Source organism: Bos taurus, chromosome 27, assembly GCF_002263795.3.
Source record: "Bos taurus isolate L1 Dominette 01449 registration number 42190680 breed Hereford chromosome 27, ARS-UCD2.0, whole genome shotgun sequence".
Lineage (NCBI taxonomy): Eukaryota > Metazoa > Chordata > Mammalia > Artiodactyla > Bovidae > Bos > Bos taurus.
The window spans coordinates 26,898,961-26,924,489 of NC_037354.1; the positions used below are offsets into that span (position 1 = coordinate 26,898,961).

The 25,529-nt window shown below is 40.8% G+C and overlaps 1 protein-coding gene across 2 annotated transcripts; it reads right to left on the reverse strand.

Annotated features, from left to right (window-relative positions):
* Nucleotides 1-1,134: 1,134 nt before the first annotated feature.
* On the reverse strand, nucleotides 1,135-25,074 carry PPP2CB (protein phosphatase 2 catalytic subunit beta). 2 transcript variants are annotated; one of them, XR_009493071.1, is made up of 8 exons: nucleotides 24,630-25,074; nucleotides 12,252-12,461; nucleotides 10,502-10,675; nucleotides 8,181-8,270; nucleotides 7,902-8,063; nucleotides 6,130-6,248; nucleotides 3,030-3,164; nucleotides 1,756-1,840 (listed from the first exon to the last, which is right to left on the reverse strand). XR_009493071.1 is itself a non-coding variant. In NM_001075857.1 (7 exons), the coding sequence occupies exons 1-7, from the start codon at nucleotides 24,729-24,731 to the stop codon at nucleotides 1,768-1,770; spliced, it is 930 nt and encodes a 309-aa protein (NP_001069325.1). In that variant the 5' UTR covers nucleotides 24,732-24,738; the 3' UTR covers nucleotides 1,135-1,767. The 2 variants fall into 2 exon arrangements, 1 of the variants encoding a protein (NP_001069325.1); NM_001075857.1 differs by lacking the exon at nucleotides 3,030-3,164 and having other exon boundaries at nucleotides 1,135-1,840; nucleotides 24,630-24,738.
* Between the last annotated feature and the right edge of the window lie 455 nt (nucleotides 25,075-25,529).

Genomic DNA, 25,529 nt, shown 5'->3' on the forward strand with positions numbered 1-25,529 from the left:
CTGGATTTTCTTAAAAAATCAAACTTGACCCTTTATGTCTTTCAACTAGAAAATATAGTTCATTTACATTGATTGTAATTTTGAGATGTTTATACCTATTTTTACCATGTCATTTTCTTATATAAAGATGAAAAAATTCAAATTTTTTTTTTTCCCCTTCTTCTTCACACCACATAAGGACTCTGTATTTTCCTTTCTACTACTTGGGATTTATACTACACACTTAACTAGTCCTACCAGTTGTACTAAAGTTTATCTGGAGATTATTCTCATTTCTAGATTAAAAGGTAAAGATAAAATAACATATTTTTGTTTTTAAGAGAGTTTACCCAGCCATATGCTATCCTACAGTTTTAGCATATAATCCACCGTTTAAAATGTGAATAACAGGGGGACTTCCCTGGTGGTCCAGTGGTTAAGACTTTGCCTTCCAATACAGGGGCTGCAGGTTCTCTTGGGAGCTAAAATCCTACATGGTTTACGGCCAAAAAACCAAAACATAAAACAGAAACAATATTGTAACAAATTCAACAAAGACTTAAAAAAATCTGCATAATACAAATTACCTAATGAGATGATGTTTACAAATAATAATCTATTATGGCCTAAAAGTTATTGGGTACTATCAAAATTTTTTTCTTCTGAAAATAAGTTTTATACAAAGAACACCACATTTAAAGTACCTCAAGTGAAGTGCAGTCGCTCAGTCGTGTCCGACTCTTTGCGACCCGTGGACTGTAGCCCCACCAAGCTCCTCCGTCCATGGGATTCTCCAGGCAAGAATACTGGAGTGGGTTGCCATTTCCTTCTCCAGGGGATCTCCCCGACCCAGGGATTGAACCCAGGTCTCCCACATTGGAGGCAGACGCTTTAACCTCTGCGCCACCAGGGAAGCCCTTAAATACAAGAATACAGTCTCTCAGAAAACCTCCTAGAGACACAGAACTTCAGATCCAAGTACTAACATCAAAGATTTGAAAGGTAGGAAAGGAAGCCAGGTTGAAAGAAGAAGGGGGAGGAGGCAGGAGAGGGGGGCGAAAGTACCTCAACACAACTATTATTACAAGTCAGAGATCTATGAAATTTCAAGCAAGTAAAATGTTCATTTGAAGTGTACCACAGTAACTCAATACGTTTTTGTTTAAAACAGAAAGTTTATTTGCTCAGTACACCAAGTAGAATGCAAGCACTATCATGACAAATATACAGAAATATGCAGATCAACATAAAACAGTAATTTAGTTTTAAAGAAGGGAAATCTCTTTAAATGTTATGACAACGTACTCCCAAGAATCCTTTTTTCAGTTAATTATACATTTCAATAAAATAAATGGTAATGAATTAAGTGGAAGTTAGCTTGTGAATTTTTCTTAAAAATAAAAATCCAACCCTATTAATCCATGCCAGTTAAACACTCTTAACTAAAATTTCCCAGTAAGTGCAAGAGATGGAGTTAGTTACCTTTTTTGCTTGAACAGTCCCAAGGAAAATGGTTACTACACATACAGCAGGCAAACTGTTAAGACCGACCGATCTAGAACTTAGTGTTGCACTAATTTCAGTCTCAAATTGTGCTGAACGCTCATCATTAGTATGGCACATTTTGGTCCATGATGTGGTTTAATGCCAAGACAGATCCCAATTTGTTACAGAAACACATAGATTACTGTTGCTTTTTTTGTTGTTTTTATATATATATATTTATATATATATATATAAAAGCCAGATATACTTCCACATACAAAGGCAGGTTTTCCCAAGAGGGATTTACAGGAAGTAGTCTGGGGTGCGCCGGGTCACATGAGGCTCTCCACGACGAGGTGCTGGGTCAAACTGAAGGCTATAAATGGCAAAAAAAAAAAAAAAAAAGAGAGAGAAAGCAATTGGTTACAGGTTTTGACTTTGCAGGCATACAAATCAATTAAGAACAAGACGTTGAGGCAGAAAGAGCAGTGCTCGTCTCCCACCTTTTCTGTTTTGTGACCCTGGGTAGTCACTGCAGGTGTTCTCTTCCACAAAACCAGCTCACTAAGCCACAGTGAAGATTTAAGCTAACAAGCTGTCTGGCTCACGTCTGACATAAGAGGTCTGTAATATTATCATCAGTTGAATGGAAGCAATGAGAGCAGACATGCTTGTTTTAGATTTTAAGGGAAAAGCATTCAGTCTTTCACTATTAAGAATGATGAAATTAGCTATGGGGGTTTTGTAGATGACCTTTATTCAGATGGGAAAGTTCCCTTCTTTGACTAGGTGGGTACAGCTGACCCTTGAACGAGGGAGGGGTTGGGGTCCCGCCCCTCTGCAGTTGAAAATCCGAGTATAACTTACAGTCAAGCCCTCTGTATGTGTGGTTCCTGCCTGCGGTCCCAAGGATCCTGTAATACTAGTGTTAGAGAACTAAAACAGGAAACCACATGTAAGTGGACTCATGCAGTTCAAATCTGTGTCGTTCAGGGGTCAACTGTATTTTTATTGTGAATTTTGACAAATGGCTTTTTCTGGCCTTACTGAGACGATCATGTGGTTTCTGTCCTTTGTTAATATGGTTTATTATAAGGACTAATTTTCCTGTTTTGAACCAACTTTGCATTCCTAGGATAAACCCCACTTGGTCAGTGTATAATCCTTTTCATATACCGCTGGACTTGGTTACTATTTTGTTGCACATCATTGCATCTGTATATGCATAAAGACTAGTCTGTAGTTTTCTTAAAACGTCTTTGATTTCGGTATTAGGAAATATCTTTAAAGAATGGCTGGGGAAATAATCCTTCCTCTTCTGTTTTTTTGGAGGTGTTTGTGCAGGCTTTTCCTTTTAAAAAAGGTGCTAACTCCTTTTTTTAATCATCTGGTCAATTCACAACTGAAGCCAACTGGGCTTGGGCTTTTCTTAGTAGGAAGTCCTAAAATTATTAATTCAATTTCTTCACTTGCTTCAGGTTTATTGGTTTTCTATTTCTACTGAGTCAGTCTTGGTAGTTTTTCTTTTTGTCTTTCTAGGAATTCATCCATTTTATCCTACTTACCTAATTTGCCCCATACAGTTATTCCTTGTATTCCCTTGCAATTCTTTTTATTTCAGTAAGGCTTGTGTGGATTTTGCTCATGTTGGGTCTTCACTCTTTTTTTTTCTTGGCCAATCTACTTAAGGCTTTTCAATTCTATCAATAAGAAACAACATTTGGTTTCACTGGTTTTCAGTATTTTTCTATTTGATTTTATTTCCACCACTAACTTTATTTCCTTCCATATGCTTGCACTAACTTTAACTTGCTCTTCTTTTTCTAGGTCCATAAGATGTAAAGATAGGTTATGGAGGCTGGATTTGGAGATGAGGGTACCAGCACGAGTGAGTTCTGGTGAGAGCCCTCTTCTGGGTTACAGACTGTCAACTTCTAATTCTACCTGATTTCTAATATAGGCATTTACAACCATAAATTTCTCTGAAAACACTGCTTTCCCTGGGATATCCAGTAAGTTTTGGTACACTGTGTTTTCATTTTCACTCATCTCATTTTCTTTTTGACTACCTGAAAGGTTATTTAGGAGTGACTTTATTTCTACCTATTTATACATTTTCCTAGTTTTTCTTTTGTTATTGATTTCTAATTCATCCAACCATGTTTGGAGAATATACTTTGTATGATCCCATTCTTCTTAAATTTACTGAGGCTTGGCTTGTAGCCATGCACATGGTCAGTACTGGACAATGTTCCAGGCGTGTTTGAGAAGACTGTTCTGCTGTTGCCGGGTGGAGAGTTCTGTAGATGTGAGGGAAAATGTTTCTCAAGCCCTCTATTTTCTTGCTGGTCTTCTGTGTACTCCTGTTACTGCCAAGTGGCATAATGAAGTCTCCAGCTATTGTTGAACTGTCTGACTCTCAGTTCTGTTCCTTTTGCTCCATGTATTTCAGGGCTCCACTATCAAGTGCCTATCTTTGTGACATATTTCCCTGACAGTCAGACTCTCGATCGCTGTGAAATATACTTCTTCACATCTAGTAACAATTTTTGTTTTGAAATCTGTTTGGCCTGACATTAGTATATCCAGTTCAGCACTTCTGTGGTTCTTATTTGCATAGCATATCTTTTCTCATCATGCGTCTTTTAACCTATTCATGTTTTTGAATATAAATTATATTTCCTATAGACATTATAAAGCTAGATATTTAAAAACAAAAACAGCAACTTGATAATTTCTGCGCTTTGGTAGCATTATGTTGATGACTCATTCAGTGCTACTGATATCGACTGGATTTTATACCTGTCATTTTCTTTTTTAAAATTATGCCTTTTGTTTCTTGGTTCCTGCTCTCACTGCATTCTTTGTAGTAAAATATTATTTTCTAACATACTATTTAAATTCCTTAATAACTGTACACTTATTTTATTAGCAGTTGCTCTAGAACCTAGACTATACAACTTGCAAAATTTTACTTCAGATTTGTAAATTCTAGTGAATTAAGAGGTGTTCACTCCTAGATAGCATATAGCTCCTTTCCATCTGTACTTTATTTTTTTTGCTACTGATGTTATACACACACATATATATTTTATAAACCCCTAAATTATATATAATACTATATAATTAGTATACTATGTAATTACTATTTTACACACTCTTACAACCTTAAGTTGAGACAGGAGAGTGAGTATATATTTATAGATTTTGTTAAATATCTTCCTCATTTTTTCTTCATATACTTCCTTTAATTCAAATTTACCATCTGGTGGCCCTTACTTTAGTACAGCTTTGTTCCCCCCCACCTCTTCTGTGCTGTTACTGTCAAATCTACCATTTCTGTATATTCCATTTCTTATAAGTTCAACTATACTATAAATATATCCATACTGTGTCATGCAACTGATTTTTAAATTCATTAAGAAGATGCAATTACTATTTTCTGTGTGTAGCAGACTTACTGTCTGGTGTCCCTTGCTTTCAGCCTGAAGTGTATCTTATATGGCAGGTCTGCTAGAACGGAATTCTCTCCGTTTCTGTTTATCTGAGTATGCCCTTTTTTGCATTCATTTTGAAGTTGTGCTGGATATGACCTGGATTTTTTTTATTTTTAGCACTTTAAGAATGTTTCATTGCCTTTCTGAGGCGATGTCAGCTGATTACTCCATTGAGGTACTCTTTTGTAAGTCATTTTTCTCTTACTGTTGCCAGGATTTCTTCTTTTAGACTCTCAGCATTTTGACCGTGATGTCTGACTACACCTGTGTCCATACAGCCTAGTAACTGAGTACTGCCTTCTTTTCTCCCAGTTGTGATGATCTCAGGAAAGCTCTTCTTCTCTTTTCCTGGTTTTATCTGTTAAAGTTCTCCTTGCTTTCCTCTTTTGCTTACTGCTACTAATATTGTGGGAGCTATGAGAGCCTTCTTCATTGGTCTCCACCATATTACCCATTGTCTTCAACACAATACTTAGGCTTGCAATTCTTGACCCTCTGTTCTAAGTAAGGTCAGTCCCCTCAGGCAAAGGTGAGGAACTTTTCCCTGCATCTCTCTGAACAGAACTTTCATTTCACTGCTAAAAGATGCAGGCGGGTATGAAGGCCCACTTCTTCGTGGCATCCCCTGTTCTAGAGCCGGTGCTGGCAAGAACCAGGGATGCAGCATTCTCTACTCCTAATGTGCCCAACTGGAATACAGCCTCCACCCTAGGACCAGGAAGGGGAAAGGAGTCTCAGCCTGACTGACTGTACAGAACTGGACTGGAGAGGCTGAGATATGCTGGCATCTGCCTGTGTCGGGGAAGAAGCCCCGTCTTCTTGGCCACACCTACAGAGTAGCTTCTGTACCAGGGATCTGGAAACAGGAGAGAACACACTGTGACTCAAATTCCACAGACTCAGGTGTTATGCTGAGAGTCAGCAGATCTTCTAGAATCAGTGTGTCTACATTTGCTGTATACATTTAGGACAAATCTCAAAAATGTGAAATAACAGTTTAATGTAACATTCTCCAGTCCAATGGTGGGTTCTGTTGGGGAGAGGATTTGCCATGTTTCTTGGCCCACTAATTCAAAATCAGAAATCTTCTACCTCTAATTTTCATAATCTACATTATAGTTCTCCTTTTAAAAGTGATTCCATACAATTAAAATTTAAAGGTACTTACAAGGAATATTTCAAAGTGTCATCTAATTCCATGATAGCAGCCTGGTTCCCACAACGATAACAGTAATTGGGTGCACTGAAAATGGTAACCACGTTCCGATCGTGACACCAATTGTATCCCTGCAACATTAAAAAATAATAAAAAAAACCAACCCATCAAAACCAGTATTTCACCGTAAAACTGTTATGCTGACAGATGCAACCTTTATTCTGTGCATCACCTGATGTGGTGCCCATCTTTTATACTAGACATCTGCACTGAGGCTCACCTGTGGACACTGTTCTGTTACTTAGGGCGCAATACCTTTTTCTGCTTGGTCTATGTTTGACATCAGGGCTAGGATGTGTATTCAGATTTCTCCCACAGTGATGGAAGAGGTCTCAATTCCTCCTCTTAAATTATGTCAACTTTTGCTTTATGAATTTTGACTCTATTACTAGGTAAATTAAAATTTAGAATTATTCCCTCCCATAGAACCAGATCAGTTTTCATCAGTGAAGACTTCTTTTTATTTATAAGTATCTAAAGCCTTGCTCATATTATTAGCTATACTTTGGATAATTATCTAATTGATATACTGATACACCATTTCCCATCCCTGTACTTTTGGTCTATGGTATCAGTATGTTTTAGATAAATCCCAAATAACAGATGAATTTTGATTCTGTATCCAATCTGAAGGTCTCAGTATTTCAGGGAAGTGCACATTTCCATCCATTCGCATTCCTTACGATGACTGATGGAATTAGGTGTATCTTTACCACCCGCACTCATGTTCTTTATTTAACATGCTGTTCCCCTACCTGACTCTACTGGATTAGTGAAGTTTTCTCTAACATCCTGAAGCCACTCCCTAATGGTTTGGAAGGATTATATTCTATTTATATTCCTTTAGTGTTTAAAAAAAATAGTAACATCATGGTAGAGAAATCTGGCAGGCACCACCTTAACTAAGTGATCCAAGTGAATGCCACCAGTAGTGGGACAGATCTCATGACCTGCTATGATGTGCCGAGAAGGACACAAGCATCATGTCACACTCTGATATGCCCGCCAAAAATGCCTGTCCTGAATCATAAGGAAACATCAGCCAAACCACAAACAAAGGCGATTTCTACAAAACGCCTGTAGTCTTCAAAAATGTCAAGATTATCCAAAACAAAGAAAATCTGAGGAATTATGTCCACGTCAAAAAGGACTGAATACAGCATGAGCCTGGATTAGACTTAAACGCACAAATATAGTTAAATTTTGCTATAAAAAATTTAGCTATAAAAGGACATTGGTGAGATAATAAAAATTTGAATAAAGTATTTAGATAATAGTACTTTCTCAATGAAAATTTCCAGACTGTGATAACCATACCATGGTTATTTAGGAGAAAGTCCTTATTCTTACAAAATACACACGGAAATTTGGATGTAAAGGAGCATTTCACCTGCAACTGACATTCGAACAGTTCAAAAGTCAGGGGAAAGGGGAACAGGAAGAGAGAGAATGATGAAGCAAACATTAAAGTATACTCAAGGAATCTGAGTGTACGATACAAAGGAATTTTTTTGTTACTATTTTTGCAACTTTTCTCTAAGTCTTAAAGTGAGTTACAGTTTTGCTCTGGTCAACAATATTTTCCTTACTTGCTAAAACCAGCCAAGTTTTTTCTCCTTTCCTTTAGGTAATGGGGAGGGATGTTTCTGACACTCGAAGTCATGAAGCCTCATCGAAACACTTATTGGAAGCAGAGATCGTCATCCCACAGGAGAAGCACATACCTCCATTACAAGTTGGTGAGCACGAGAAACCAGTGTGAGACCATTAGCATGGTTAAACGTTTCAGAAATATCTTGTCCAAATGTGTAGCCAGCACCACGTGGTGAAATACCCCACCCACCACGATCATCTGGATCTGACCATAAGAGATCACACATCGGGCCCTGGCAAGGAAAATGGAGTACATAACACACATTATTAGCACTCACACGTGACTAATCTAGGGCTACCACATGTGGTTATATTTCTTTCTTTTTCATTAAAACTAAGTTTAAGTTTACCTCATGTGGAACTTCTTGTAAACGATCCAGGGCTCTTATATGATCCAGTGTATCTATGGATGGAGAGAGGCCACCATGGAGGCAGAATATCTGTTTAGGAATTTTAAAAAAATGAACTTGTTTTATTAAATGCTAAATGTCAACCTTAGTAGCTTTTCTTTTCAAAATAATCTTTCATAATGTTCATAGTGGAAAATTTTATAAAATACAATGAAAAAACCAGAAAACATTATCAGAGAAAGCAGTTAATATTCAAATATATTTCTTCTATCTTTTTTCTTTATAATCCTAGGTATTTTATGTAGTGTGTTTCTGCTTTCTCTAGAATGCAATTTCTGTGCTTGTGATCACCCACCATTACCTTTTCTGTTGGTTACTGCTGACAGATAAAAATTTAAAATTTCTCTTACAGCAAAGACCCTACTGATGCCTGTTAATGATTCTAATATAACAGCCTGTCAGTTTTCTAAGAGTTTTCTGAGTACATAATCATGTTATTTTCAAATAACAAAATCATAATTTTGTTATTTTCTTCTCAAATGTTTGGGCTTCCCTTGTGGCTCAGCTGGTAAAGAATCCGCCTGCAGTGCGCGAGACCTGGGTTTGATCCCTGGGTTGGGAAGATCCCCTGGTGAAGGGAAAGGCTACCCACTCCAGTATTCTGGCCTGGAGAATTCCATGGACTGATGGGGTCACAAAGAGTTGGACACGACTGAGCGACTTTCACTTTCACTTCTCAGTGTTTATACCTTTTAATTTTTTTTTTTTTTTTTTTACAGCTCAGTGCATTAGCTAGGACTTCCAAAAACAAAATTGAAAAATAAAAGATTTGGTGGGAGGGAGGGGAGACAGTACTCCCAGGTCCAGCCTCCAGGGATTCTTAGTCAGAGATAGTAATAATAAAGTTTTAGAGGACACTTTCTTCCTGATTTTGAAGAGGTTTCTGATGTTTTGCTGGTAAGTATAGTCAGTCGGAGAAGGCAAAGGCACCCCACTCCAGTACTTTTGCCTGGAAAATCCCATGGATGGAGGAGCCTGGTGGGCTGCAGTCCATGGGGTTGCTAGAGTCCGACACGACTGAGTGACTTCACTTTCACTTTTCACTTTCATGCACTGGAGAAGGAAATGGCAACCCACTCCATTGTTCTTGCCTGGAGAATCCCAAGGACGGGGGAGCCTGGTGGGCTGCCGTCTATGGGGTCGCATGGAGTTGGACACGACTGAAGCGACTTAGCAGCAGCAGCAGCATAGTCAGTGGGGTTTTTTTTTTTTTTAATCCAGTTAAGCTATTTCACTCCTTAATGGAGCTTCAAAAATACAGCACGTCATTCAGATGGTTTTGGTCTGATTTTATCTTTCTGTGCTTGCCATGTCTGATGTTATATTGGGGCTATACTAGCTTTACAGAGTGAGCTTTAAGCTCTCCATCTTTTCCTAAGCTCTAAAACATGGAAATGTTGTATTTCTTAAAGGTTTGGTAGAATCTGCCTATAAAACTATCTAGATCTGGTAACTCTTCAGTTTTTTCTTAGCCTGGTAGTTATTTACACTGATCTAAATTCTTTGAAGCAGTTTAATAATATTCTGCTATAATAAATTTCACCTATCTTTTCAACTTTATTGAAGTAAAGCTGTACCTGTGATATGCAAGTACCTCCATACTTAACAGTAATGCTTTATTTTCAATCCCAGTGTTTTATGCGACCTCCTCCTCTTTTTCTGGATCAGTTTTTACTATTATGTTTCCCAAATAGACTTTTCAAACCTTGCATTTGGCTATATTCATCATCTCTGTATTTGTTGGTATCCATTTCTGCTTTTATTTTGAATTAATCCTTTAAATTATTTAGTGTTTCACTCTTTGAATTAAATGTTTATTTTACATTTCTTTTCTATTTTTCTACAGATAAAATGTGATTTATAAATAAATGCATTTCCCTGCATTGCATCCCTTACTACACCTAAAAGTTTTAGTCTGCACCATATTTCCACTTGGTCATCTGGAAATAATTTTTATCTTATGAGTGTTAGTAGAAGACTGAAGGTTTCCAAGGAGGGAGATTTGTCCGATTACTTAGAATCAGACTGTCACTTAACGCATGGTGTATAAATAGATGGATCAATAGGTGGAAAGGGAAGCAGGAAGGTGAAGAAGGATGAAAGAAAGGATTTGCTGTCTCACATAAAACTCACCCAACGCCCTGTTCTGAAACTTTAAGGGAAAGACACAGACAAGGCCAGGGAGATGCAGAAAGAATGTCACAGAAACCTAGCCCCTAAATTACTAATAAGAAAGCTTTTATCCACCTCCACATACATACCTGTCCATCTACTAAAGCTGTAAGTGGCAGATAATCAAAGAGATCTGTAAAATATTTCCAAACATTGGCATTTCCATACTTTCGCAGACATTCGTCATAAAAGCCATAAACTTGGGTAATTTGTCGGCTTTCGTGGTTTCCTCTCAGTATTGTAATGCGCTCTGGATAACGCACCTGGAGGGAAGGAAAAGGAACCCGTGGTATACCTGGTAGCTACTAGCATTAGTTAAGCACATTAACCTCTGACCCGCTTCATTTAATGGCCAATACATTAAATGTTAATTCTTTCTCAGAATAAAAAACTATCTTACTCATCACCAGGTCCCCTCTTGATTACTTTGAAATATTTTTTTATGGTCATCTTTCTTCATTACTATGTACTCATACTCCCCTCGCTGGAATTCCTTATTTAACCGATATTTGCACCTGATTCTTTGTCTCTAACACTTTCTCATACTCATATTATCATTAGTCTTCCCAGTGTTTCCAGAACACTATGACTTTTTAATGCTCAGTGGACACAGACCAGAGATCTGGATTTGAGATAAACTCTACACTCTTCCTCCTTTTTCCCACAAGGAAGAATGTATTTGCTAACAAAACACAAAAACGGCTCTGAAAAATCTGGGCAAAATTTCAAATGTATTTATAGCTTCCTTTCCATGACAGAACATAGAGATGTACTTTATGGAATAATTTTTAGTTAGGAATGTGTCTGATAAGTATGAAAAAGCATCAGATTCTGTAAACCAAAAAGCTGCAAGTGCATACTTCATATATATTTACTAAGCAACCACTGTGTGTCCAACACTGAGCACAGAGTTCAAAGCTAGATGCCAGTTCCACAGAAATATAATACGTGAATTCTGCTGGATGGGGACTAATTTCATTTAAGGAAGAATGAGAAATAAATAAAACAAGGCAAGAAACCACTATGTGACATAAATAAGGGATGTGAGCAAGTTTCATGATAATCTAGAGTAAAAAGAGGAAGGCTAACATGGAAGCAGTAGGACTTGAGCCGAGTTGTGGCAGAGGGATAAGAAATAAGAGAGACTGATCTTCTGAAGAAATCAGATAAGGAAATATTTGGAGACAGACAGCACGTTTAAACTCTCTGATTTGAGGCAAAAAGTTTATGCTACCAACTCTAAGCAGCCAATTCAGGCTAGACAGTAGAGGATCAGTCAAGGAGTGTAAGCCTGATTCTAAAGGTAACACAAAATCATTGAAGAGCTGGGAACAGTGAAATAAGATGAAAGTTAAATGAGAGATTTAATCTGGCAGCATATGCAAGGTAGATTTGGAGGGGTCAGGTCTTGGAGACAGAAATGTAGGTTATCACATTACTGTACTAATTAAAATATTACTGTACTAATTAAAGTGACATGATGAAGATACGCATTAAATGACAGTAAAAATAGAAAAGACACAGGAATAACAGATTTCTCAAGGCAAGAATTTTAAAAATACAGTATCAATTAACTATATATGCGGGATAAGTTGACTAAAAATGATTCCAAGACTTCAGCTATGGATTACAACCTATAGAAATAATTTGCCAGAAATAGGCAAGAGATGTTTAATGCATCATTTTCATATCTTTTTCCCCAAAGATGTAAAATCAACCATTATTTTAAGGGGCTATAAAATGAATGGATCATAAACTAGAACATTATGATATGCAATGCCCACTCTGTCTTTTGCTGATTTAAAGCTTGGGGGAAAAAATGCATTTCTTTAGTCATACCTTTAATGCCACAAGAAGAGTTACCGTTTCCACAGAATAATAACCTCTGTCTACATAGTCGCCCATGAACAGATAGTTTGTGTCTGGTGACTTCCCACCGATCCTGAAGAGTTCCATAAGGTCGTGGAATTGGCCATGCACATCTCCACAGACGGTGACAGGACAACGGACCTCTTGTACATTTGATTCTTTTGTTAAAATTTCCTTAGCCTGTTAAAGAAATGAAATCAACAATTGAAAAAAAAGATTCTACCACAAATCTGAAGGCATCATTTCTTGTCTATTTAAGAAAATGTGGAGAAAAAAATCAACTGAAATGTGCATTATAAAATCGTAAACTAAAACCACAAGAAGATACCACTGTACACGTCGTAGAATTAGAAGTGTTTCTGAGGATGTGGAGAAACTGGGACCGTTCACACAGTGTTGGTGGGAATCCAGAACGGTACACCTGCTGTGGAGAACAGTCCGGCAGTCCCTCCGAGTGTTACACACAGAACTACCGTGTGATCCAGCAATTCACCCCTAGACAGACACTCGAGAAGTGAAAACTGCAGCTGACACACGTTCATGGCAGCATTACTCACAATGGACAAAAAGCGGAAACTACCTCAACATCCATTAACTTATGAATAAATAATGGTATTGTTTGTTCAGTGGAGTATTATTCAATAATAAAAGCAATGAACGACTGATTACATGCTATTAACTTTGAAAACATACTAAGTGAAAGACAGTCACAAGTGGTCATATTGGATGACTCCATGGATGTGAAATGTTCAGAACAGACAAATCTACAGAGAGAGAACATCAGGGCTGCCTAGGGCTGAGGGGTAATAACTAAGGGGTATGAGATTTCTTCTGGGGTAATGAAAATATTCTAATAGGGCGGTGATGGATGCACATATCTATGAATGTACTAAAAGCCAGTGAACTGAACACTCAAAATCAGTGACTTGTATGGTATAGAAATTTCATCTCAAAGCTGTTTTTTTTTTAAATGAACAATATTATTTATAGATTACAAATATCAATATTAAAGAAAAAGTCACAATTATTCAAATTCTTTCACAAACACCTTACACCAACTCATAGGACAATTTTCAATTTATTTCAACTATTCTATATTTAATAACTCAAGTTACTGTTCAGAGGCCCTAAAGCACAGAATTTATACATAAACAGTGACAAATTAAATATATTGACTAAGTTCAAGTTCATGACACCTCACTTATCTAACAACTTTTCCTATAAGAGCCCAGAATCAGAAGTAAATGAAAAAATACTCTCAAGTAATGAGCAAATATGGTAAAAGTATATGTACCAACTGAGACATGAGCTCCCTGCTGCCCAGTCAGTCACTGGGATGGGGCAAGGAGGAGGGCAGAGCTGCTACAAGGTGTAATTCCAATTAGCACCAAAGAGATTATCAAGTATCTTCTATCCAAGTTCACAAATGAAACAGCGTTTTTATCAAGTTTAGTCCATAAAAAGCTTCCTAATTTTGTTCAGGAAAAAAAAATCAAACTGAGGAACATAAATCAGAGTTCAGTTGGACCTGATGTCTATTTTTTTTTTTTTTTTTGGCTGTGCCGGCTCTCTGTGGTGCGCACAGGCTGAGTTACCCCAGGGCTTGCGGGATCTTACTTCCTCAACCAGGGATCAAACCCACGTCCCCTGCAATGGAAAGTGGTCAACCGCTGGACCACCAAGAAGTCCCTGGACCTGATGTCTTGTACTTATTATTACTGAGAAAACCCCTCAACATTCAGCTGATGGTTCCAAATCTAAACAGGAAATCTCCTTCATATACAAACACTATCTTCAGTACCTTATTTTAAACATGGAAATAAAAAGCACCAAAATGTAAATATTATCCAATTCAACTGTTCTTTTAAGGACATATGGTTATCTTAACCCAGCACAGGTTTTATAAAACTATGAAGATGAGTTAAGAGACATCATTCACAGTGTGTGTTTGCTTTACATTAATAGCTTCCTGAGGTTTTATCTTCATACAATGAAGTACTTCATCAGGCCAGACAAATTTTTATCTTTACAGTACAGATCCCTAATGTTTCTAAATGATTTATAACTCACACCCTTTATTGTAAAGTGCTCTTATTTTGCGATCACTCTGGGTCCCTTCAAGCAAAGGGTGGGCTGGCCTGGCAGAAGTTAAGTATACAGTTCACCTGACAGCTAGAATTCTCAATGTACAAACCTCTGTGTGTCAGGGGTCCCCAAAAGCGCCCCAGGTTTGCTGGTGATTCACAAAAGACGATCCACAGATCTCAGCACGCAAGTGTACTCACAGCTATGACTTACGACAGTAAAAACAGACACAGCACAATCACCAGACGGAAAAGGCCAGACGCACGGCCCTGAGCAAACCAAGGGCAGGCTTCAGAGTCCTCTCCAGGCGGAGGTGCACAGAACGCACCTGACGCCCATGCGCAACCTGCCCGTCACCCGGACGCTCTTCAGCCTCGGCGCCCAGATGGGGAGCTGGGCCCTCTGCTGCTGCTGCTAAGGCGCTTCAGTCATGTCCGACTCTGTGCGACCCCATAGACAGACGCCCACTGGATTCCCCCATCCCTGGGATTCTCCAGGCAAGAACACTGGAGTGGGTTGCCATTTCCTTCTCCAATGCATGAAAGTGAAAAGTGAAAGGGAAGTTGCTCAGTCGTGTCCGACTCTTTGCGACCCCATGGACTGCAGCCTACCAGGCTCCTCCTTCCGTGGGATTTTCCAGGCAAGAGTACTGGAATGGGGTGCCATTGCCTTCTCCACTAGACATTCAAAGAAAACCACGTGTCCAGCATAAATCACACTGTTTGCATGAATGGTTTAGGCACAGTGAGCCATTCTCAACAGGGAATGGTGTGAAGCCTCCCCAAATCCAAGCTTCCAGACACCAATGGCAACCCTGACACCCAGCCTTTAATCAGACAGTGGTCTTGGGGCTGCTATGCCAACTCTTTTCTGTACACTGTGTAACTCTGCATGTAATTCTCATGACTGTTTCTTTAATGTGACTTAGTACTCAAAGCTTAATTATCTCTACGACTCTGATAGGGGCTTCCCTGGTGAATCAGTGGTAAAGAATCCTCCTGCCAATGCAGGAGACACAGGAGACTCAACTTCTATCCCTGCATGGGGAAGATCTGCTGGAGGAGGAAATGACAACCTGCTTCAGTATCCTTACCTGGGAAATCCCATGGACAGAGGAGCCTAGCAAGCTACAGTCCATGAGGGCGCAAAGAGTTGGACATGACTGAACATGCGTGAAGACTGACGATAGTTCGGTTCAGTTCAGTCGTTCACTCGTGTCTGACTCTTTGAGACCCCATGGCCTGCAGCACGCCAGGCTTCCCTGTCCATCACCAACTCCCAGAGCTTACTCAAACTCATATTCATTGAGTCGGTGATGCCATCCAACCATTTCATCCTCTGTCGTCCCCTTCTCCTCCTGCCCCCAATCCCTCCCAGCATCAGAGTCTTTTCAAATGAGTCAGCTCTTCGCATCAGCTGGCCAAAGTACTGGAGTTTCAGCTTCAACATCAGTCCTTCCAAGGAACACCCAGGACTGATCTCCTTTAGGATGGACTGGTTGGATCTCCTTGCAGTCCAAGGGACTCTCAAGAGTCTTCTCCAAAATCACAGTTCAAAAGCATCAATTCTTCAGAACTCTACTTTCTTTATAGCCCAACTCTCACATCCATACATGACCACTGGAAAAACCACAGCTTTGACTAGCTGGACCTTTGTTGGCAAAGTAATGTCTCTGCTTTTTAACAGGCTATCTAGGTTGGTCGTAACTTTTCTTCCAAGGAGCAAGCGTCTTTTAATTTCATGGCTGCAGTCACCATCTGCAGTGACTTTGGAGCCCCCCAAAATAAAGTCTGATACTGTTTCCCCATCTATTTGCCATGAAGTGATGGGACCAGATGCCATGATCTTCGTTTTCTCAATGTTGAGCTTTAAGCCAACTTTTTCACTCTCCTCTTTCACTTTCATCAAGAGGCTCTTTAGGTCTTCTTCACTTTCTGCCATAAGGGTGGTGTCATCTGCCTATCTGAGGTTATTGATATTTCTCCCGGCAATCTTGATTCCAGCTTGTGCTTCTTCCAGCCCAACGTTTCTCATGATGTACCCTGCATATTAGTTAAATAAGCAGGTGGACAATATACAGCCTTGACATACTCCTTTCCTGATTTGGAAGCAGTCTGTTGTTCCATGTTGTTCCCTGTTGCTTCTTGACTTGCATACCGATTTCTCAGGAGGCAGGTAAGGTGGTCTGGTATTCCCATCTCTTGAAGAAGTTTCCATAGTTTGTTGTGAGCAACATAGTCAAAGGCTTCAGCACAGTCAATAAAGCAGAAATAGATGTTTTTCTGGAACTCTCTTGCTTTTTCGATGATCCAACAGATGTTGGCCATTTGATCTCTGGATCCTCTGCCTTTTCTAAAACCAGCTTGACCATCTGGAAGTTCACAGTTCATGTACTGTTGAAGCCTGGCTTGGAGAATTTTGAGCATTACTTTGCTAGTGTGTGAGATGACTGCAATTGTGTGGTAATTTGAACATTCTTTGGCATTGCTTTCTTTGGGACTGGAATGAATACTGACCTTTTCCAGTCCTGTGGCCACTGCTGAGTTCTACAAATTTGCTGGCATATTGAGTGCAGCACTTTCACAACATCATCTTTTAGGATTTGAAATAGCTCAACTGGAATTCCATCACCTCCACTAGCTTTGTTCGTAGTGATGCTTTCTAAGGCCCACTTGACTTCACATTCCAGGATGTCTGGCTCTAGGTGAGTGATCACACCACTGTGGTTATCTGGGTTGTGTTTTCTTGCCACCTGTTCTTAATATCTTCTGCTTCTGTTATGTCCATACCATTTCTGTCCTTTATCGAGCCCATCTTTGCATGAAATATTCCCTTGGTATCTCTAATTTTCTTGAAGAGATCTCTAGTCTTTCCCATTCTATTGTTTTCTCTATTTCTTTGCATTGATCGCTGAGGAAGGCTTTCTTATCTCTCCTTGCTATTCCTTGGAACTCTGAATTCAAGTGGGTATATCTTTCCTTTTCTCCTTTGCCTTTTGCTTCCCTTCTTTTCATAGCTATTTGTAAGGCCTCCTCAAACAACCATTTTGCCTTTTTGCTTTTCTTTTTCTTGGGGATGGTGTTGATCACTTCATCAGGTATGACCTAAATCAAATCCCTTACGATTATACAGTGGAAGTGACAAATAGAGTCAAGGGATTAGATATGATAGACAGAGTGCCTGAAGAACTACGGATGAAGTTTGTGACACCGTACAGGTGACAGTGACCAAGACCATCCCCAAGACTCTGATAAGACCTAGTTAAAACTGTCAAGTGAAGGACTGTGGTGATGGAAGATGCCACTTGGTCCAGATGCACGCAGGCAGACCGCTGTTACTACTGATGCACTGCTGTGTTCCTATCCATTCAAACTTGTTTCGTTTCTCACCCACTTAAAACATTCTTCCTTGTTGCCGTCAAGTCAAATCTATGAACAGAACTGAAAAAATAAGTTTGGAAATGACATTCACATATAATTCTTTATTTTCACTCTACCTATGTTTAAGAATACAGAAAATGGAAACGTCAAGTCTTCCCAGCCCCTCAACAGGTGACATGCTATTGACATCTCTATTTCTGTGCTGGTGCCCATCACTGGAACCAAAATACCACAAAGCTACTGAATTTGGTTTTGGGATAGCCAGCATACAAATTCCTTTCCCCTCTATTTATACATAAATCATCTGCTATTAAAAAGTGATTACCTCTTACTCCTAGGCAAATTCATCTAAAGAAAGCCACAGAACAGAGTGATCTCTGAAAAAGATGAGATCAAATAAACCTCTAAATCTCATGAAAGTCACTCAGTCATGCCCAACTCTTTGCGACCCCAGGAACTATACAGTCCATGGACTTCTCCAGGCCAAAATACTGGAGTGGGTAGCCTTTCCCTTCTCCCGGGGACTTGCCAACTCAGGGATTGAACCCAGGTTTCCTGCATTGCAGGTGGATTCTTTACCAGCTGAGCCACAAGGGAAGCCCTCTAGATCCTACAGGGCAAGGTTAATGTAAGTATGGTGGCCTGTCCTCCTGCAGTTATGAGGTTTCTTCCAAAAATGAGAATTGACTTTTTTTTTTAAGGGAACAAACTTTTTCTTTCAGTTCAATGACACTCAAGTGTCTATATGCCAAGTAATATCAAGCTTGGAAACACAAGTAAGAAAAAAATCATATACTCTGTTAAAATTAAGAAAGAATGAGGCATGCATATGTACACAGAACAAGACACTGTGTGGTTAAAAAGGTTTTAGGATAACTGTGATCCCATCTTAATAAAAACCGTACATCACAAACATCCTCACTAGCCCACAAAACACATGCTTTTTGCACAGAGAGAACAAAAGGCTGGAAAATCACCTCAGGTTTGTCTCTGAGGTAGGGCGGTAATGGGAGGGGAAGGTGCGTTTAACAGTGGAGCCTGCTGGTTTCCTTCCCTACATTTTTGAGATGCTTAAATTAAAAAAAAAAAAAAAAAGTATTACTTTTTCAATGGGCTTCCCTGATGGCTCAGCTGTTAAAGAATCCGCCTGCAATGTAGGAGACCTGGGTCTGATGCCTGGGTTGGGAAGATCCCCTGGAGGACAGCATGCAGCCCACCTCAGTATTCTTGCTTGGAGAACCCCCATGGACAGAAGAGCCTGGCGGGCTACAGTCCATGGGGTCGCAAAGAGTTGGACACGACTGGGCGATTAAGCACTTTTTCAATCTTAAAAAATAACTTTTTGAACTTTGAAACAAATTCTAGATGGCAACAACCTAATTATTATTGTTGTTTTTAGGCAATAACCTAAAAACAACCACAGTGCTATATTCATATAAGGGAATTTTATTCAGCCACAAAAGAGAATGAAATACTGACACAGGCTACAACGTGGAATCTTTAGCCAGACACAAAACAGGATGTATCACATGATGACGCTGATATAAAGTGTCTAGAACAGGCAAATTCAGAGAGACAGAAGTCCATCAGTGGCCGCCAGGGGATGGAGAAGGAAGAGTGAGGACTGACTGCTAGTGGGCACAGGGTTTATTTTCCAGAGTGATGAAAATGTTCTGGAATTATATGGTAGAGATGACCGCAAAACGATGAATATACTAAAACCACTGAGTTGTACACTTTATAGGGCAAACGTTTATACTATACGAATTGTACCTCAATTTAAACATACAAGGAAAGCCCAAACCTAAATGTGAAACCCTGCTGTGGCTCTGAACTAGCCTTCTTGGAAAGATGACAGGGATCTTTTTTTTTTTTAAATTTTATTTTTTGGCAGCAGCACACAGCACGCGGGATCCTGGCTCCCTGAGCAGGGACTCAGCTGGTATCCCCTGTGGTGAAAGCGTGGCATCCTAACCACTGGACTGCCAGGAAAGGACGACAGTGATTTTAATGCCATTTTTTCTTAGAAAAACTGAGTTCAGGAAATACACATAGTTTATGTAGTAAAATGCAGTGACTGTTTTGGTATTAATTTTAACTTCAATTTATGGCATTTTGATTTCCTTTAATCAAAGAAGACTTCATCCACCAAGCCCTTCATAGCACCTAAAAGAAAAAGTGAAGGAAAAATCTCTGCAAGATCTTCAAAGTAGAGTAAGACATATGTTGCAAATAAAACTATTCCATGTGAAAGTAGTTTATATAATTATCTTCATTTTATCTGTGAACATGATTTTACACATCCTATGGACAGCTGAGAAATGATGAACTGATTTTAAAAAAGGCTGCTTTTTAGTCGGAGCAGTAGTTCATGCTAGTCCAGTCTGGTTTAGTTTCTTTACCTGTCTGACATGAAGGATGGCTTAGATAAGCACGGAAAATGATTTGTTCAGTTGGTAATACTGGGTTTTAACCTCAGATTTCACCGCAGTCATGCTATTTTTTGTTATAGTAAGACAGAAACACGCTACTCTCTCTCTCGATCACTGAATTAAAAGAATGACTTATTTGTATCTGGCCGTGTCAGGTCCTGGGTGTGGCGCGGGAGCTCAGCAGCTGCAGCTCGTGGGCTGTTTCGCTGCGGCACGTGCGGTCTTAGTCCCTGACCAGGGACCGAAACGGTGCCGCTGAACTGGAAGGCAGGTGCTTCCTCAGCGGGCCACCAGGGACGTCCTCTCCATCACTGCATTTTCAACTCTATGGGCCACCAGAGCTGGCTCAAGGGAAGTTAAAATGAAAGTAACAGGCTTTTTGGCTGTTAACACCAATTTTAAGTACAAACTATTAAAGAAAACCATTCGAGAGCTTTTCTCAACTCAGAAAAATCATTTTTACCAGGACCTAATTTTCATTAAGATGGTTTTAGGCATTCATGAATTTACGCATGCTATTTCACATCAGTGAAGTAATACCCTACAGAGAATTCTGCTTCTTTCAAGGCTGGGGCCAGGACCCAGGAACATATCCATTAGACCAATACAGAATTTACATATTTATCTATACAAACCTCAAATTGTTTCTAAGTAGCCACTGTATGATCATCAGCATAAAGCTCTGCTCGCACACACATGGGCTAAAATTTCCCTCCCTGCTTAGAATATCATCACCAAGGTTCTACAGAATAAAATAAAGTTTATCAGGTCGAAGAGCCTAAAAATGTCTCCTCCTGAGACTCTACCAAACGTTAAATATAGTTCTAGTCAGAATGTGCTCAGCTGTGCCAGGCTGGCTCTCCAGGCCCCTATCCTTATAAATCACGGTGCACACCGTGCGCAGACGGAGAAGCAACCGCTCTGCCCACCAAGAGGGCAAAACGTGCAACTGGCCCCTAAGTTCGACTGCTCGTTTTTTTTTCTTAATTAAAACTTTTTTTATTTAATTTTTGGCTGTGCAGGGTCTTCGCTGCTTCACATGGGCTTCCCCTGGTTGTGGAGCAGGGGCCCTAGGAGCACGCAGGCTTCAGTGGCTGCGGCACGTGGGTTCGGAAGTTGTGGCGAATGGGCTTAGTCGCTCCGTGGCGTGTGGGACCCAGATCAGGCACTGATGCTGTGTCCCCTGCACTGCAAGGTGGATTCTTAACCACTGGACCACCAGGGAGCCCCTGGACTGCTAATTTAAGTTCATGTTAAGAGTTGGTCATCTTCTTGGAAGACATGCCTTAACTATTTTATGCAAACCGTTTTTCTCTAGACAGAAACTAACCTTGAAGGCCAGACATACCATATCATGCATACCCATATATATTTTTTAATCAAGTTATTCTCCAATTGGCATTTGGATGGATTTTATTTTGCCACTACCTCAAAACAGGGCTATTTCCCAGTACCACTCTGGTCTTTAATTTCAGCTGATTAAGATTCAGGCAATCTGAGTTAGAACAGAAATTTAATTTTGAGGAAGAAATCACCATCCTATGATGTAACTTTCTATAAAATAATATTTCTAATAGACTCTCAAAAAATGTTATTAAAAAAACTAAAATCTAGTCACGAAGAATTAAACAAAAAGATGATTTTTACAGTTTTAAAACATTAGGCTTAACTTTTTATTTTCTCTTATATTCTTTATGCCTGCCATTCTTGACCTGGAAGGGGAGAACACATATTAAGTAGACCAAGTGAGGAACTACTACCAATCCCAGCAGTTTGTGCTTCAGGTAACAGGGATCACAAGAAATAACGAAACTTTTTCAGAATTCTAGAGCCACTAAATGGAAAACCTCTCTTGAAGTACATTCTCCACAGAGAAGTCATATCGACAAATCTGTTTATTTTGCAGCTTCTTCCAAAAGAAAATAGGATGACACTTAAAAGAAGATAGAACAGCTGGTTTTTTTTTTTTTTTTTTTAGCTTTCCTTCATTTAGTATCTACTGCAAATTTCTTGTTAGGACTTCACTCCAGTGGAGTCTTAATACAACTGCCCCAGGAGGTCAGCAAACCAGGAGGTCAGTGATCACCCCGGCCTTAGCGATAAGGAACAGGAGGGGCAGGGCTGGGCAGCCATCAAGCTGTGGAGCCAGGGTCTGAATGCAGGCTGGCCATTACAAACAAATGCTGCACTCAGCAGGAAAAAGGAGGGCAGAGGTAGGGAAGTAAAATGGAACTGTAAGGTTAGGTGACAGAAAACCAACACCACAAAGGTTTGCCACAGCTGCTGGAAAGGGGCTCCACACCAAGCACGGCTGAGAGGGGCGGGGGCGGGGGGCGGCGGAGCACTCCACGTCCCTGGCAAAAGTGGAGGATAAAGATAAATGACAGAGCTGCCACTTAAAAATTCATGCTTGGTGGAAAAGTACAAATATTCAGAGAAAAAAGTGGGTAAGATATAAGCTTAAATATACCTCAAAGATTCTCGGGACTGGCAGTCCAATTTATTTAGGAGCTGAAGTCAAAATAATCTCTCTGGACAAATTCAGAAAGCTTGCTCAGGTGATTAAAGGATCGTGTGATCGAGGAGGGGTGCAACATTCTTCTCCAGAAAGACATCTTAAAATTATCAGACAGTCAGAGAGAAGAGCCGATTCAACTACCACCCCTGCCCACCGCTTACAGTCCATGTCTACTAGTCACAGTGAGGCTAACGGACTCAGCTAACTGCACAACTGGGTTATTTCACCTGACAGGAGAGCCTGAGAGACAGCGATTTGAAGCAAATTTTAAAACGTGAAATTACAGGTTATCACACAAGAAAACTGAATGCAGCCAGAACTTGAAGCGGTCCATAAGCAATTTGTCTCAGAAACACAAATATACCACTTTTTGCCAGTTCTATTTACAGAAATACATCCTCCTGTATCAATAGTTATTTAGTAGACTCATAGACATAGAAAACAAACTAAGGGTTACCAAAAGGGGATGGGGAGGGGATAAATTAGCAGTTTGGGATTAACATATACACACTACTTTACTATGTAAAAGAAACAACAAGAACCTTCTGTATAGCACAGGAAACTATACCCAGTGTCACGTAATAACCTATAATGAAAAAGAACCTGAAAAAGAATATTGTATGTTTATAGCTGAATAAGTTTGTTGAACACTTAAATGCAACATTATACTTCAAAAAAAAAAATGTTAATAAAGACCCAAAACAGTGTTACACTTAATTTAAAAAACAAAACACTATTTTCAACTTAGTACGTACTAACTCTTCCATTTCTTAGACATTTAATTTTAAGGGTCCTCTATAAGTAATATTAATAAAATCTTTCCTTCAATGCCTTTCTGAGGCATCCTGCTTTCCAAACAAAATCAAGAAAGTCTTAGGGATTATGGCTTAAAAATACGTAACAATTCAAAAGCATTAAAGGATAAATAATTTTGTTACTCCTTCACGAGACCTTTTTACATAAAAATAGTCTAGGCTATAAAAGATGAATGAGAAAAAAAAGTAAAGTCCAAAATAATTCCAATGGTTAAGAAAAAAATGGATACAGAATTCAGAAGATTGTCTACGATCACACAATCAAGAGCGACTGAAAACAGTAAACCATCTGCATATTTTATTACTTTTTGGCAATGAAAAAAACCTTACAAGTAACAGAAACAGAAATAACCTTCTGAAAAGTGCTACCCTGCAGGAGAAACACAGACCCCACTTATCATTTCAGGTAGGCACTGTTGCCAAACTGAAGACTTGCCGTCTTGTTTCTGAAAAATCAAACATTTTTGCTTCCAAAGAGCCTCTCAACGTGAAGACCAGCCACCATCTGTCTCAACTAGAGTCAACTTCTATTTTAAAAAATCACAGTCTGCCATCACACCCACCTCTCTACAAACAAATGCCTGACGCATTACCAAGTATTAGCGATGTTTGAAGGGCCAAGTCACCTGAGAAAAAGCCTCAGTTTCTTACCACGCGCGTTGATAATTCACAACACCCAGGCTCATTTCGGTGCACTTTCCATTACGAGGCTGCAGGAGATTAATCTGCCTGGCGGTTGAAGCTTCGGGATTGCCAGTCCGCCGGGGTTAATAATGGGGTTGTCAGCAATCCTCACTAGAGCGCCGGTCACCCCACAATCACACTCGGGTGATGAATTCCAGGTGCCACGGAGCCCCCGCCCACCCATCCCGGACGCCTTAGGTCTGGGTCCGGGGCGGAGCGGGGGTCTGGGCCTAACCAGGGCTGTGTCCCGAGAGGGGTCCTGGAAAGGCCCGGCCCCGCCCAGGTCTGATGCCGAAGCGGGAGACGCAGCTCCGCGGGTGCCTGGACCGGGTGCCGGGATGAAGGCGGGCGGGCGGCCCGAGAGGGGAAGGAGGAGGGGGTTCCCCCACCCAGCCGAGGCTCCCCGGCCGCACCTCGCCCCTCTTCTCGCTCACCTTTTCACACAGCGTCCGGACTTGGTTCTCGTTGAGCTGTTTACACTCATTCAGCTGTTCGACCCACTGGTCCAGGTCCTTAGTGAACGCCTTGTCGTCCATGGCGGCCCCCGCCCCTCCGCCGCCGCCTCCTCCCGCCCCCCGCGCGCCCCCGCCCCGGGCGCCGCTCCCCTAGCCCCCCGCCGCCGCCGCCGCCAGCTCCCGGCGGGGGAGGGAGGAGCCGGGCACTGCGGACCCCGCGCCCCGCCCAAGCCCCTCGGGCGGCTCCGAGCGCGCGGCCTCCGGGAGACCCCCGCCCGCCCCGGCCCGCCGGCCCGCGCGCCCGGAGAGTCGGTGAAGGACGCGGGGACGTGCGGGGCTTCCGCGCAGCTGCCGCCGGAGGATGGGCACCCGCCGCCTGCCGGCCGCCGGCCGCTCTCGCCTCCCAGGCTCCTTCTCTCTCGCTCTTTCTCTCCCCTCCCTCCGGCTTTCCGTCATCGCCTGGGCATTTCCGCCGGGAAAAAAGGCGAGCGGGTGGCGCCGCCGGGCCCGGGACGCGAGCAGGCTTGCAGCGCCCCCGTGTGGCGCGGCGGAGAAACAGGCCGACGGGCGCGCCGCTGTCTCGCTTTTCCCTTTTGTATCGAACTTCTCCACTCGGGTCCACACCAGTCTCTCCTCGCTCTTCTTTTACGTCCTTTTCTCTGAGAATTTTCTTTCTTCTTCTTCTTTTTTAGCGCTCTGGAGAGGGAATTGGGAAGCTTGTGCTTCTCCTTGACCACATAGTCTCCCCAGAGTCTAGCACTCTCCCATAGCAGGCGTTCATTATTAAACAGATACATACGTAAATTCTTCCATATCTTAGCTCTGCCATTAACCTGCTGTAGGGCACCGACATCTCGAATCCTCCCTTTAGGTATCAGA

Bases quoted from the DNA above. Each gene is read 5' to 3' on its own strand.
- PPP2CB (NM_001075857.1), bottom strand. From the start codon at position 24,731: ATGGACGACAAGGCGTTCACTAAGGACCTGGACCAGTGGGTCGAACAG. The intron at 8,064-8,180 runs GTAAACTTAAAC...TTTCCTTGCCAG, and splicing joins TACAAGAAGTTCCACATGAG to GGCCCGATGTGTGATCTCTT. The intron at 6,249-7,901 runs GTATGTGCTTCT...TTAATGTTGCAG, and splicing joins CTCACCAACTTGTAATGGAG to GGATACAATTGGTGTCACGA.